We start from the raw sequence: 16,689 nt of genomic DNA on the forward strand, positions 1-16,689 counted from the left end.
CATTTAATTTACTCTTCTTTTCCATCTATTTTCGTACAATCAAATTTATGAAAACTGTGACATATCATAATCTAGCTTTAGAAAACACTTTCCTCTTTTAGAAATTTTTTTAGAATTTTTTTTCTTCTCCTTTAACTTGGCTCCTGCTTTAAATTATTCCTTCTCGATGATACAATTATTTTCGTATTGAAAATTACTACTTTAGAAAAACAATGGAAATATTTTCAGAAAATGACAGTGAATGCTTATTCATAAGAGCATAAGCAACTGAGAAACTTGTAAGAAAAATATAGCTCCATTTGATGCTATATTTAAAATTAACATATTGATTTGTTCACTATACTGTTTTAATTAATGTTACTGATTTCAGAGTCAACTTAATGTCCTTGTAAAGCTGTCTCATTATTAAGTTCCCAATTTGGTGTCCAACAAATGCATCTTGGTAAGTTTTTTATTAATGTGCCGTTCATATGTAACATGCTACCAAAGTTATTTTCCTTATTTCACTCTGACCACTTAGAGTGAAAACTGTTCTCCGTTTTTCCTGCAAGCTCACTTGCTGAATAGTTGGCCTTTGCAGTGAAGATTTATGTAGGATGAACATTCAGAGTTTACACCCTGCATTTTTTACCCCCAAACTGTTTCCACTCTTCATTGCTGTACACAAAAGCACAGTTTTCTGAACACTCTTGCTCAGTATTCCTATTTAGACTGGAGCAGCCGCACGCCAGCATGTGCTTCAGTAACACTTGATTCCTTTGAAATGTGCTTCAACCAGCAGCATTACAAAATTTTTCAGCAATCATCCCTCAAGTCCCCAAACTACCTACAGTTAGCTTTCACTGATTCTGAAATTATTCCTTTTTTTTTTTTCTTTCTTACTTGCTAACTGCTTGTCAGAAAAGATATGGTTGAAGCAGAATGTTTGCAATTGTTTACAGCTTGAGACAGCTGTTATATCTCTTAAGTATGTGTTTTCAGGGCAACAGCTCCCATAAATTCTGCATTTTCAGCACCAACTCATCTCAAAATAGTTCACTAACAGCAATCCCAATGTTTGAATTAGTGGTCTCTGTATTTACTAAAGGTTCATTAGGGTGTTGAGGGCCTTCCTGTTATAAAGTCTTCTTCCTTTATTGGCTCCCCCTCTACTGTGTTTTAAGCTCCAAATCACCTTTGCCTTAACACAGAACATACCTCTAACAGTTTTCACAGCATTCCGCTGATCTCTGCATTCTTTGCTTTCTGTGCAATTTAACAGTCTAAAATCCATATCTACAAGAACTCAGTAAGGGGATTAAAAAAAAAAAAAAAAAAAAAAAAGGAATGTTCTTTTTAAACTCAAATAAGATAGCTGGTTTATAGAAAAATCTGACCACTACCTACAACCTGAACTAAATTTTCTGGTTTCTTACTCCCTTTGAAATGCAAGCAACTATAATTTTTCCATGTGCTGTACTTCCTAATTTCAGTTCTAGAAATACTAGTATCAGCAGTCTGCTGAATAGGAGGAGGGAGTACTTAGCAGCAAGCCCCACCATAACTCTCTCAGCTGCACCCTACAATGATGTGAAAGCATGATCTAAATTCCTAGGGCACTCTAACTCACACCATAGTGTTGGAACTCACCAAGACAGACTTTCAGCTATACAGGATGGCATCATAATTAGCATTGGGCATATAATTCTTCAGGTGATAAAGCACTTGAGAAAACATTCAAATATCCTGATATCCTAGGACTTTCTGGTCAGACTTATTTTAGGGGACAATCAGTCCTTCCTAAAACAGCTTTGTAGCATGTAGCTGCTTATTCAGTCTTTACTCTTAATTCCTGTTAATATAGTGGTCGTGCTATAATGGTTTGACATGCTGTATGGGAAACTGTTGATCCCAGCCTGAATCTGATTGACCACCTGAGGCAAGCAATGAGTCAGCTGCAGGAGCGCAGGTGAAGGTAATTCAGTTGTGCTACGGAAGGGATGGAGCTCAGCTCCACCTCTCCCAGATCTCATTTAAGGGCTGACTACCACTAAGGCAGGATCTCTTTATCTGGAGATTGCTCCTTTGAGGAGTTCATTGCAAACCTTCAACATTGGTGAGCATTTTCCCTTTATCCTTCTCTCATGATAATCTTTTATATGAAGCATGTGTATAACCTCTGTTTCCCTATTGACTGTATAACTGTACACATGCATATGAATAAAACCCTTTGAACAAACTCTGAAGAGTTTACTTTGCTACTTACTGAGAAAGGTAATTCAAGCAAAAGAAAGTAGGTCCCCACAGATGTTGCCCAAAATACACTATGAGAAAAGATGGCTTCAGAAAATCACAACTTTGTTAACTTCTTACTACATATTCAAATTATAAGTCATTAACGTCCACAGAAATATGGAATGGTTGAAGTGAACAAATGGAAGAAAATAAAAAATTAATTTCCTGAGGTTGACAGCTTATTCAATGTGATTAGTTTAAGTTAAATATTCAAGTTTCAAGAGAAACTGAGAGGAGACCTAATTGCTCTCTTCCAGTATCTGAAAGGTGCTTACAGTGAGAGCGGGGCAAGTCTCTTCTCACTGGTGACAAGTGACAGGACGAGGGGAAATGGCCTCAAGTTGTGCCAAGGTAAGTTTAGGTTGGACATTAGGAAACACTTCTTTACGGGAAGGGTAGTTAAGTACTGGAATAGGCTCCCCAGGGAGGTGGTTGAGTCACCGTCCCTGGATGTGTTTAAGATCTGTTTGGATGTGGTGCTCAGAGATACGATTTAGCAGAGGGTTGTTAGAGTTAGTTAGGGAACCTAAAGTTAGTTAGGTTAGGCTGCTGTTGGACTTGATGATCTTCAAGGTCTTTTCCAACCTGAATAATTCTATGATTCTATGAGAAGGTAGTACTCACATTTTAAAAAATGCTGTCTAATACTATATGCAAAACTTTGCTTCTTCTAACCTGCATGTTAATGGGGTGTTTTGTCTGGAACTTTACTACTCTTTTTTTACAAACAATTTTTTTCATACAGTCTCTCCTTCCCTTCTAAAATGTATTCACAGCTCAGAGGAAAACAATTCCAGGCATTAAAACCACAGGAAAAGAGTAGGTGAAAAATCCAGAACTAATTAAAGTTTTCAAGAATTGCCAAAAAAAGTCATGTTTCTTCGATCCAAAGGAAGTAGGATACCAGATTTTTAAAAGCAGCAGTTCTGTTGAAGCTTTGTTCTTCAATGTCATATCTGCACCAATGCCAAATCAGACCACAGTCTGCAATATTTTTTTCCAAGTAGAGCACAAAATGACAAGAGAGTAGGCTACATATTAAGGTGGCACACAAACATTCATCCCCTAACCTGGCTATGTTAATAACTGTGTCTACCACTGTACTGTGCAAAACAGAATCACATTTTCTCACACAAAAGGCACCAGTACAACCTCTATGACATTCACCTTTCCAAAACTGCAAGGTTACTAGCTGGTTCATGTTTTAGCAAATTAGCAGTGCAGTGGCACAGACTTCAAAAGGAGCTTGTCAGCCACTAAGTGTGGAATTGAAGTGTTCTCAATACACAAGCAAAGCACAGAGCGTCATCAACAACCAGCTAGCTTGAATTTATTTATTTTATAAAAAAGATGAATGAAGAAGCAATCAATAATTACTTCCCTATATAGCACGGAAGCTTATACATTATTGTACTAGCAACCTCATTTATCATTACCTGGCACACGGTGACAAATTGCTGATCATTTCCAGCTCCCACCACGATGTAACCATCCTTGGTCTTAAAAGCCTAGAAGAACAAAGGTAGGTGATAAGCTGTGACAAAAATACGAAATATAACTTTTAGGTGACAGTTTGAAAATAATGGTCAAATGCCCTCCTTAAATTAACATTTCCATCCAGAATCTATTTCTACAAAAGTGGCTCACTGTCAGAGTTTCCAAGTTCAAACTCTTGGAGAAAAGAGAAACTCTTTTCTAGCACTGAAAATTTATACAAATATTTTTAAATAAGAACTTCATCACCATGGCCTTATTGACATGCTTTGTGCTTAAATGATCTCCACTTAAGATTTTCACTGGGACCAAGAAAACCTGTAATTGGCACTAACCAAGATTTTTCCACTGCTCATCTTCTAAAAATGGATAATATAAATGGATTCTCTTTTCTTCCACTCCTCTATTACTGATGCAGCTTCACAAGCACTTGGTGTGTGGGAAACTGCTGAACAAGCCTGAACCTCTGACTGACCACCTGAGGCAAGCAATGAGTCAGGCACAGGAGCGCAGGTGAAGGTAATTCAGCTATGCTACCAGAAGGGGTGGAGCTTGGCTCCACCTCTCCTAGATGCCATTTAAGGACTGACTGCCATTAAGGAAGGATCTCTTTCTCTGGAGATTGCTCCTTTGTGGAGTTTTACTGTGAGTCTTCAACATCTGTGAGCATTTCCATTTATTATTATTTTTCCATCATGATAATCTTTCTTAACCAAACAGACATTTAACTTCTGTTTACTTACTGATTGTACACTTGGGAAAACCTCTTCTGCTATTGATTTGACTTCAGTGGAAGAGGACAGCACAGCTCTTGCACTAATGGTGACAAAGCCTCCTCACAGATCAATTTTCTCATCAGCTATCACTGCCTGATCCAAAGCTGGAACTCTTACTATATATTTTGGTTAAAAAACCACACAAGTAAAAGCCTTAGTATAGAAACAATAATAAACATCTCCCATCACTGTGTCTTATTCTACTTCACAAACAGGAATATGTCAGTCCAATTTGCAAGCTTTTGTGCAGAGACATCTACGTCCCCCCCATAGTCTCTAACTACTTGGCTCAGTCAAAGTTTTCAAATTCTGTGTGGTGAATTACATCCACTGAAATGAAAGAAACTGCACATGGTATTTAGGTTACCATTTGTTTATTTCCTCTACATTTCATTTCCTGGGGAAAAGAAGTATCAGTCAGTGATTATGTTTATGAAAGTATTTTTCAGAGATTTAATTAAGCACTTAAATCTAAGATTCACAGCAAATAAAGATGAAATTCAGCAAACATTGAGACCCAGGCATGCAAAAAATAAAAAATAAAAAATATTGCACTGACTTGACCCAAGACAGTGAAAGTTTAGAAGCATGCATAACATATATGTACTGCACACTCAAACTAAGAAACTACAGTGAGAAGAGAAAAGGTTGGGGAAAAGAATACAAAAAATAAAGTTGTACGTAATTGCATAAACATTTTTAGATAGATCTAGAAATGCAGATTTCTGTCTAACAATTATGACACAAAGTGATCTAACAATATGTAAAAAACATTCATTTAATTTATTTAGAATGCATGCTTTTTAGTAGGAGTAATTATGAACCAAATATGCCAGTACAGCCTTACTACATTCACTTACATGGAAGATCTATTTCCTGACCCCTTATACTCCAGTCTGATCAGCCTTCATGATGCTCTGACGTCTAAAAGCAACCACATACATTTCACGCCAATTATGGTGTAAACACACATATCTGTGTGCATATGTAACACAATAAAGCTTTTATTGTTATGACCACCTACCACTTCCACAAATTACAAATTCTTTTACACATTATTTTATATTTCCAGTCTGAATGTCTGTTACAGACTGCAAAACCCACAAAGTATGTCATGCACTTATATACAGATCCCACTTTTTCACACTCCGAAATCTATTCAAAATGGTGATACGGGCAAATCTGAAACAGCTTACTATTTATCAGCAGCTTTTTTTGAGACTCACATCTATGCAAGAAGGCTGTGATCACACAATAGCTGCATGCCACCATGAGACATGCGTCTGCAACATGGGCTGCTTGGGGAGCAGCGGAAGTCCCTTGAAATTTCAGGGCCTGGCTATTAGCATTTGGGCTTCAGTGGCTTTGTGGAATGTGTGGGAAAAAATGATTATTCTTAATTGCACTGTATGTCTAAAAAGCCAAATCAACAATCATGTCAACCTTACACAACAAAAATGATATCATAATAAATGCAGCAGTGTCTTCTTCCACAGAGCTTAACTCAAATGTCTTCAGCTGCTATTTTAAGCTTCCCATTACAAAACATCTGATAATTTGTCAGTCACTGCTGCTGATAAAGCAGAAATATCCAAACATTATTAGCACAATATTGATGCCAACATTTTAGGGTGATAACAATGGTTTTATTCATAACCCATAAATGTAAGCACACTACAGGTTACCACAGGTTACCGTCTGGCCACAGAAGGCTTCATAATATTATACAAAAGAGAGAAAAAGCAAAGTGCAAACAGACTTTAATGAGATTTTGTTTTGATAAACTACTGTCTATCACATCAAATCATTTCATATTAGTGCAATAAAAGGCACTACACATGAGAGGCAAAAGTCTTTCTACCCTTCCACTTCTGCTTACGAATGAAGTCTTCTGAGAAGGTTATAAAGAGTGTGATCACAGTTAAAACTGTGACTCCTGTGTGCCACATATCCTGAGCAATAGAAAATACCCTTGGAGAAGACAGGAACCAAAAACTAAACAGAAGAATTAGTTCACAGTGGCAAAGATGGGAAGACTGTGCACACAGCAAAGGAGGTTCCAGCATGATTTGATAAGCTTGGAAGAACATACAGAACAGCATAGTAACACATAGGTGCTGAAAGACAGAAGTCAAGACTCTGTGAATGCATCAACACCTGTCATTAAATAATGGATGACAAAGGACTTATTTAAGATTCAGCATCCAATCTGAACATCCCACCCCTGTATATATAAGATACTTTGTCTGCCAAAAACTCCTTAAACATGTGGAATATAGACACTATTCAACTTCAGAAATGTTCTAAGTGGTTTACAAGTATTCTCCAAAAATGTGATATAGACTACACAATAAGCATGCAAGAAAAACTTAACTTTGGTTAATTGTCAGTGAGCAAAGACTAGTTTAGATAATTTGAGGCCAAACTAGCCAGTCTCGGCACAGCACTATGTCAATATTGTAGAATCCTAGAGTCATGGAATGCTTTGTGTTGGAAAAGACCTTCTAAAGCCACCTATGCCCCACCATGGGCAAAGACACCTTTTACTGGATGAGGTTGTTCCAAAGACCCACCCAACCTGATCCTGAGCAGTTCCACAGATGGAGCATCCACAGGTCCTCTAGGCAGCCTGTTCCACTGCTTCATCACCCTCATAGGGATGGATTTCTACTTTTCATCTATGCAGATTTACCTTTTTTTGGTTTAAACCCTTGTTCCATCACTACAGGTTCCTAGCAAAAACCCTTATCCATCTTTCTTGTAAACTCCTCAGTGTATCAAAAGGCTGCAATAAAGTATTCCAACAGACTTCTCCAGGCTAAAATCTCACAGTCTTTCTTCATGGCAGAGGAGTTCTATTCAGCCACATTCCCTAGGGGTGTTAGGACTCCCTAGGGGTGACAGAGCTCTCCTCTCCCTCTGGGAACTGGTTCCATGCCTCAGCAACCTCATGGCAACAGTCTTTTCCTTTTGCCCAGCTGGAAGATGTCCATGCTTCAGTGTGAGCCTGGTCCCTCTCCTCCTCTCACTACCGAGCACGTGCAAGAAAAGACAGGTTCCATCTTCCTCCGTGTTCCCAGAAGCAGCTGTAAGTAGCACACAGACCTCCCCCTTTGCCTTCTGTCCTTAATGATGACCAAAGGCAGCTCCTGCAGCCTGCACTAGGATGCCCTGAACCCACCTGGCACTGTTTCCTGTACACAGACTCAGGAGTTCCAAAACAATGGAGGAATATTTATTATTTTGGTTAGTTTTGTGGGTTCGGGCTTTTTTTTTTTTTTTTTTTTTTTTTTTCAGTATTGTTCATTTTGTTTTTCTTTTTCTTTCTTTCTTCTTCTTCTTTTTTTTTTTTTTTTCCCCAATCATTTATTGTCCAAACATAAAAGAAGTCCTTCATGCTGAATATCAGCCTTTTTTTCTTTGAGAACCAAAGTCTTCTGCAACAGCCATCATTTTGACTTCTTCCCACAACCCCAGACAACTCAGGTCCCTCTGCTGAACTGCTCCTGTTGCCCTGGCACAGCAGCCCAGAGGATGCTAGTTCCTTCCGTCCCTTCTTCCTCTTGGTGAAGAAGACATAAGAAGTCTTACTGAGGGAGCGGGAGTGGACAAGAAGGATGGGCTCATAGGAGCCTTGTCTACCAAAAGACGAATTCCCAGGAAACAAATGTCCCATGTGAGCCTGCAGAGTGGTCCTGAAGTTGAGGCTCCCTCAGCTAATGGTAAATTTATGGAACAGAAGGTTCAGTGCCCACACTGAGGTGTCCATGTGAGGAAGGTGGGAAGGACCCCACACCAGTTCAGTGGTAGTAGTGTGTCCTGGGTCTCCTCCTACATCGCCTAAGAGCAATGGGTCAGTGATGGTTCTGCCCTGATGGAGGCTGGTCTATTTTCATCAGCTCTTCCTCCTCCTCTGCATCCACCTCTGTGGGCTCCTCATCACCCTCAGGTGGGCCCACCTCAGTGAAGTGGAGCTTCCCATCAGCTGCCTCATCTTGGTTGGCAGGCAATCCACTGTGCCTCATCAAAAGAAAAAGCAAGCAGCTCTGAAGCTCAAGGTTAAGATGCCAATGGTATCTGTCATCCAGTGACTGGAGTTGTGGACACAGGGTCCCCCTATTTATAGGGCTCAGAACAAAGGCTGTGAGGTGACTTATGACATCAGGAGGCAATGATGATGGCATTCTAACAGTGTCTCATGGTGATCAAAACATGGCACTGTTAGGAGTTGGGGCCTACAGCCTGAGAGTTGCCGCAGGTTTGAAGGAGGAGGAAGGTTGGGAGAGCTGAAAACCACTTTTATTTTTTAAAACTTTTCAGCGATATCCCTAAAGACCATAGCGAATGTGAATGATAGAGAAACAGTGAATTCTGAGTTTGAAAAAGGGAAGGAAGACCATTTTTGAATAAGAAATTAAAATACAAGGCACAGAGGTGTAAATAGATATTCAAATGTTATTGCAAATGGCATGAGCCATGCAGATTGCCTAGTGATTACAATTAAGTGAGTATAATGATGTCTGACCACGTGGCCATCAGATATGTGTCAGGATGCAAAACCGGAAGACTGACAGGATCTGAGGTTAAAGAGTGCTTTAAAATAAGTGGAGATTAATGAAGGTCCACTGGGGCTGCCTCACAATGCCTGTGAAGGGCATTCTTGCTCATACAAGCCTATCTGCAGACTTGTTTTAGTGCCTCTCCACATCTAGTATCAGCATATTGTTAAACTTGTTAGCCACATGGGGAAAAAGAGGATACTTGGGAAAAAATATGCACTAATGTTCAGCCAGCTGTTGCCCTGCACCCCTGAGTTTCTTCTAGGTCAGCAACTTTCCTGCCTCTCTTCTCCATGACTATATTGCACCATGGGGTTGCAATAATCAAAGTGCAGCACCCCACATTTAGTCTTACTATCATGACTGAAGTCAACCCAATGATACAACCTATCCATGCCCCTCTGAAATGCCCACAAACAGATCAATAATTCTGTGGTGGTTTCTGCAAACTAGAACAAGCTAAAATAATTCTTTCAAACAAAGTTTTGAAACTTAGAAACTCACCAATTTAAAAAAAAAAAAAAAAAAAAAAAAAAAAAAAAAAAAGATTCTCACATTCTACTCTTTCCTCCCATCTCCACTCTCCACTTTGCAGTAGTCTCTGTTTATGAATAGTAACAATGAATTCATACTCAGCAAAACACTCTGAGACAGTGCAAAGGTCTCAACTTCCATGCTTGAAGTACTTTCCTGCTATCAATGGGTGTGATCCCAGAGAAAAACTGGTCTCTTGCAGGCTTGGAACCACAAAGAAGTTATAATATTACTTTTAATTTACTGCATAATTTGTCTTCAATTACACTTGGAAGTTTCCAGCATGAAGTTCAATTCAACCTAGAGGTCATTCAAGGACAAGTATTCTCTATTCTTAAGGCAGATTAAAGATGATTAAGAAGGTGATGTATTCAGAATCTTTCTGACCTGTACAGATATTCTCTTCTTCTACCAGCCAAATGTATGTACAGCATACACAGATCTTTTGTCTCTCTCCATTCCTATCAAACACTGCTTCACAAATTCTAAATAGCAGGAGATCCTCAGGTTTGTTTAGGATCCATAATGGCTACTTTCCTTCCAGATGGAATTAACTTGGCACACTGTTTCTCTGCCTTGACATTGATATGAAAAAAGTAAAAACATCAGCTGCGCTGCAGTACCACTGGATACCTTTTATGCTTTTTTTCCTTTGAGGGATGGGCAAAATCATTTCATTAAAACTTAATATTTAATCATACTATAGCAAATGGGAACAAGACCAAGAAGTTTGGTCAGAGGTAGTTCTGAGCAAGACATAAATCATACAGACCACACACTTTGAAACTATTTGCCTACTTTGCACACTCTTGGTTGCAAAGCAAACAGTGAAAATAAAAAATGTAAATTTCATGGACTGTAGTAATATATGCTGAATGCTCCCACTAAGCAAATTGAAGACAGACATTCCAAACAAAGAATTCCCTTTTTTCCTGTTTGTTCTTTTTTCAGCCCACACTACTCAACTCTCTCTCAACTGTCATGGCAAGGGATGCACAAAGTTTCAATTTTACAGCTAAAACAGTCTACCAGGCAGATCAGTATTAATTACGTATGCAGCAATTGAGCTGCAGAGAATGAAGTCTGACTGTCGGCCATGAGGTAGAAAAGGTTTGTAGTGAGACTGGGACTAATGGAAAGCCAAATGCTTCGTGCCCAGCTGATAGCAAATGGCAATAGCAAAGCCAATGAGAACCATTAAATGTAGTCTGCAGCCACTTGCTTAAAGGGGCAACAAAGTTAACACAAAATGACAGCATCACACAGGGACATCTGTATTTGGTGATACAATGTCTTGGCACTCACTCAGGAAGCATGACAGCCCGATTCTGCTCTCCGGACTATGTCAAGTTCCTATCCCACTGATGTCTAATGCGAGAAGCATAAACTACTTGAAACAAAGGCTGCAACAAAGGCCTTTCCACTCCAGGCTCAGAGTCCTAACCACTATATTGGAAACAGGACACCTCTCAATTGCTTCTTTTCTGGACATATAATTTCCACATAATTGACTTCCATATGAAATAGATGCAATACATAGATTAGTAATCTAATGTATCAGTTGGGCATACTATTTACTCAAACAACTTACATAGCTGTTACTTCATATTCAGTAACATCATGAATGTTAACTTAAGACTGCATGCCTTTGCTTCTACAGTTGAAAAGCTTTCTTACCAATAATCTCAAAATAAAATAAACAAACAAAGAAACAAGCATAAAATACAAGACAATGTGGTTTCCTACTACAAACATGAGGTAGGAAAAAAAACCAAACCACATGCTGCAAGGAAATGCAACAATTTCCTTTCTCTTCCAATCTGAGCATAATATATGTCTACCCTTGCCACTCAAAAATCCATTTATAACCTCCTGGAAGAGCAGTATACCACTTTAAAGGGAAAACCTGCCACTTTCACAGATTTCTAAAATATTAAATACTTAAGCTATACCTCAATTAAAAATGCCTCTGATTCTGCAAACTGGCATTAAAGCCATTCTTTACTATTGAAAAATAAAACATCAGGCACAGAATCACATCCTCCATTGCCACATTAGTTTTCCATTAACTTTTCAACAATAGAATCACACACACACAGATGCACACACAAAATAAATAAACTTTAATTGCAGTATCGCACTGGAGCCAGTGTAATTAATGTTGTGTCAGCATTTCCATTTAAGCCACTAGTTTCAAGAGGTTTATAGCACAGCCATAAAAATTCAGTTAGGTTGAAATTAAGCAAACAAGGTCTTATACAGCAAGCAACATTTATGTATACAGACTGCAGCCACTTACTATTTATATGGGAATTAAAATAGATGCTTAATGATTTTAAAGGGCACTACAGAGCTATTTTTTTCACTAATTTTTTTCTCAACTTTCATAATAACCTTTCAAAAGCCTCAATCCAAGCTATGTTTCCTTACTCTTTTCCCTTCTCACACAATACTTCACACAATTTTAAGATGGCAAACTGCTCTGTTGTTGTTGTTTCACTCTTAAATTAAAGAATGCAATGAAAACATTTCTTTTGAAAAGCAACACATGCAAACACAGTCTGATCCTGATACAGGCCCTCAGGCATAACTGAAGTAGAAATGATAAATGCTTTTTGTACCTTCCAAAAATAATAATAAGATATAGCTGTATGGAAAATATGAGTAGCCAAATAGGAGGTTTTAAGAGTGCTATTTAGAACCTAATTCTAAACAAGATGCTAATTCTGCTTTCAGCAGAAACCATGAGAGCAAGATTTGTCTCATTATTTTTGTCCCTTTTCCCTCCCTGCTCTTTGGCTTTAAGTGATATTGTGGTACATTTTCCAAAGGTCAGCTCTGTATACTGACTGCCTTTTTGGTAACCCAGAATGAGCCCATTAGTCTGGCATTTCGAGCTGCAAACAGATGACGCAGTGCAAGCAAATGAACACTCACAGGATGGGCAGCCAGTGCCATTAACTTAACAGTCCTTATAACCTCCTGTCCTTGTGCAAAGGAGGCTCACGAAAAAAGCTGAGCTGAATATTTTGTGGGCTTGCCTGACAACAGACCAGCCAAGAAGAGCAAGGGATCAAACTATCACTGACGCTGGTGTGAATCAGCACAGACACCAGTCAGGACTTAACAATCACAGTGTGGCTGAACTGGTGAGGCTTCACAGCTTGGCACTTCCACAACTTAAAATAAACAGAACTTGTAAGTGAAATCTGCCATTTAGCTGAAGAACAGGGTGGGAACAGCCAGAGAAACAACACTCCATTTCCACAATCTGCCTTTGCTCTATTTTGGAGATTTTTTTTCAATTAATCTCTCAAACAATATGTGGTCCTACATACTATTCAGTAGGCACAGTATGGTGAACTAAGAATGGATTTCAAATACTTCAGTCATGACTCTTCTGTTTACTTAATTTGTGGTTTTAAGTGAGACTAACTAAGGTTTATTGCTCGTAGTTTGTTTAAGTTCCAAATGCTACTTTATCTCTAACCAAGGATTTAAAAATTGCAATCATCACACGTTCAGGATGCCCACTACTTTTAGTCCTAAATTTATGCCAGAAAAGCACTGACAGACCATAGGAATAATGCTAGTGAGATCAATTTAAAAAAGAAAAAACAATAATAGTAATTCTTGATGAGTGGAGCATTTACACTTTTAAGTCAGAAGTCCTTTTCCTCTTAATCTCCCATTGTGTGTACAATTGCCTTCCTTAGGACCACAAAACTCAGTCTTCAGCTCTTCTCTCATATTCTTTTATTGTTCCCCAAAAGTCTGAAAAATACTGATATCTTAAATCACAGTATTGTAGTTTCAATCATTATCTACCTCAACTTCAGCATTATTTCAATTGCTATAGTTTGCAAATCTCTACAATTATAACTCTAGATGTTATATCTTTTGTCAACTTTAAACTGCATCTATCAGTATTTAACTGGTTTATAATTAAACAATTATTTAAATATTTAACGAGTATTTAATTTTCTCATTCTAGCAACCAGTCAGTCAAATTATCTACTAAAAAAAGAGCTGAGGAAATCTCATAGAAATGAGAGGAAACATCATAAAATGGCCTAGGTTGGAAGGGACCATAAAGATAATCTAGTTCCAATCCTACTGCTGTGGGCAGGGTTCCCAACCACTACATCAGGCTGCCTAGGGCCTGAGAATTTTTGCCTAACATCTAAATTAAATCTACTTTCTTTCAATTTAATGCCATTCCCCCTTGTCCTATCACTATTGACCCATGCAAAAAGTCAGTCTCTCCTGCTTATATGCTCCCTTCCAGTACTGAAATGCCACAATGAGGCCTATCCAGAGCCTTGTCTTCTCCAAGGTAAACAAGACCAGTTCCCTCAACCTTTCCTCATAGGAGAGGTGCTCCAGCTCTCTGATCATCTTATTGACCCTCCTCTGGACTAATTCCAAGAGCTCTACATCTTTCTTTTGCTGGGGGACCAAGGCCTGGACCCAGTAGCAGGGGCCTCACAAGAGCTGGGTAGAGGGAGACAATCACCTCCCTCTCCCTGCTGGCCACCCCTCTTCCAATGCAGCCCAGGATACTGTCAGGCTTCTGGGCTGCAAGTATACAATGCTGGCTCATGTCCAGCTTTTCATCCATCAGGACCCCCAACTTCTCCATGGGGCTACTCGCACTGAATTCTTCTCCTAGCCTATAAAAACTTCTGGGATTGCCCCAACTCAAGTGCAGCCCTGTTGAATCTCATTCACTTCACATTGGCTCACTTTTCAAGCTCGTCCAGGTCCATTTGGATGGCATCCTTTCCTCCTGTTCTACCAACTGGACCACTCAGCTTAGTATTACCAGCAAACTTGCTGAGGGCACAGTCAGTCCCACTATCTATGCTGCAGTCCCAAGACAAAGCCCTGGGGGACACCACTCACCACTGACGTCCACCTTGACATTTAGTTGTTGACCAAAACACTCCAGCTGTGAGCATTAAACCAATTCATTGTCCACTGAATAGCTCACCCTTCGAATCCATCTCTCTCCAATTTGGAGATAAGAATGTGTTGTGGGATGATATTAAAGTCCTTGAGTAATCCAGGTAGATATTGTTTGTTTTTTTAACAAAGACCTTTGATCTATGGTTCACAGAATGCTTTTGGATAATAGCTATCCTTCATGAAATAATTTGTTCTAGAGAACAAACACAGCATAAAATATACTTCACTCATCACAGACTAAAATCTAAATCAGGTTTTTATCAACACAGCTCCATCTCCTTGCACTCCCCATCCCAAAACCTGACTGAGATATCAATGTTTGTAAAACTGTGGAGAAGGCAAAGGAGAAGTAGGGATGTAGGGAGGGAATGTAGAAAATCCTACCTTTCAGAAAATATCCCGCTTTTTTTCCCTGCAGGCTCAAAAGGAAAAAATAAAACAAACTGTGTCAGTCTTCAATCACAGATGCCTCACGCTGTTCTTCAATAATAAAGCTTAATTCTTATTAATTACTAGGTTTATTTCAAGGCTTTCATCTTGCATTAATTTTGCGGACCTCTGCACAACTTCTACTTCTCTGAGATGTCTTGAAAAAGAGAATGTGAACATCCAAATGATGATTCTGATCTCACCATACTGAAACAAAGGAACCTGGATTTATCTAGGGCAAGATCCTGACTCTGAAGATTACTCGGGGCCATAGAGGTTGATCTTGTTGTTATGACCAGATGATTTACTTCCCCTGCCAACCTAAACCCTTGTCTTTCACATTCATCAATGGTAGCTGCAACTTAAAAGGTTAAGAATCATGACTGTATTTGTCTTTGTCAAACACCATAGCATTAGGAAGAGCAATTATGCAAAGTTACTGCATTTTTGCCACAGAGAATTGCTAATGGTTATGCAACACTGCACCAGCACTGCCTCCCTCATTAACATATACTGCTTCTACTATGAAACAGGAGCAAACAGGGAGAAGAAGTGAAGGAGAGTGTAGGTTTATAAGGGCACTACTGCATCCCCATTAAGGTGCTCATGAAATTGTTAGGATGTTTTACAGCTTCCTTTAACTATGCTACCAGAAAATAAGACATGGAAAGGAGTAACAAAATTAATTGCAATGGCCATATTCATTAAGACAACCAGAAACTGTTCTAAGTAGCAGTGGAATACTGGTTCACTCATTTTCTTTCCAATATACTCTTACTTTCATACTTACAAAGCTTGGTCATTTTGTTAGATACCAACAAAGCTGTGCTTAGAATTTGAAAGACTGCTAAAGTTACACAGGTATGCATGCCAGTTTTCACATAATGTTATGTACTGAAGCATAAGACATTTTAGACAAAGACTGCATTTCTTCAGCTACTTGATCTGTGTTTCATTTTCTTTCAAAATCTGCACAAGTTAAATAAAAATATACCAAGTGACCAAGCAACCTTAAGCTGCCATACAATCTGGCTTCAAATTCATCACAGGTACAGTCCAACACTGGATGCCACAGAGAATATGAAGTCAACTAAAATGAGTGAGTCAGTTATCAACCTATAGCCTCAAAAAACAAATGGAGTTTTTAGAGGACGAGAAGAGAATGATGTCCAGATTATGTCTATGTAAAACATTCTTCCCCTGCATCCCTTTTCGTGGACTTTTTATCCAGACAACTTGAGTCTGCCTAGCTGGCAAACTCAAAAAGACAAAATGACAAAAGTCAAGTTATTTAGTTGCTTGAGTTGAAAACATTTTTGTGCAGTGGCCTGAGGATGAAGTTTTCCCACAATACACTGCAGAAAAATTCATACGGTCATGTAGTTTAGTAAAATACCTGCAAGAGTTCTCTGTGTTTATTCCAATGCCGCAGCAGACACAATGCTTTGGTCTGATGTGAGCATGAATTTACAAGATAGATTCTTGTACTTGTTCTTAGAAAAGTAGGTGGTCTGCAGTGGAAAAGAAATTGTATCATACAGAAAACTTGACTGGAAAAAAAAAACAGAAAAAAAAAAACAACAACAAATAGAGCAGCTGAAAAAAAAAAGACACTGTCACAAGTAGGTCTGTCACAACAGCAGAGAAGTAAATAC

General features: G+C 38.8%; 1 protein-coding gene across 13 annotated transcripts in view; it reads right to left on the reverse strand.

Annotated features, from left to right (window-relative positions):
* Nucleotides 1-16,689, reverse strand: part of SUGCT (succinyl-CoA:glutarate-CoA transferase) — a 349,368-nt gene that overhangs the window by 224,012 nt on the left and 108,667 nt on the right. For all 13 annotated transcript variants that reach the window (XR_014942655.1, XR_014942654.1, XM_085537628.1 and 10 more), the window contains one exon: nt 3,711-3,782. Coding sequence is in view for 11 of the 13 variants with exons in the window: in XM_085537628.1 (XP_085393754.1) it covers nt 3,711-3,782 (72 nt within the window). In the remaining 2 variants the exon portion in view is untranslated. The remainder of the gene's footprint in view (nt 1-3,710; nt 3,783-16,689) is intronic.

Source organism: Coturnix japonica, chromosome 2 (assembly GCF_054131305.1).
Source record: "Coturnix japonica strain WE chromosome 2, WE-NBRP24, whole genome shotgun sequence".
Lineage (NCBI taxonomy): Eukaryota > Metazoa > Chordata > Aves > Galliformes > Phasianidae > Coturnix > Coturnix japonica.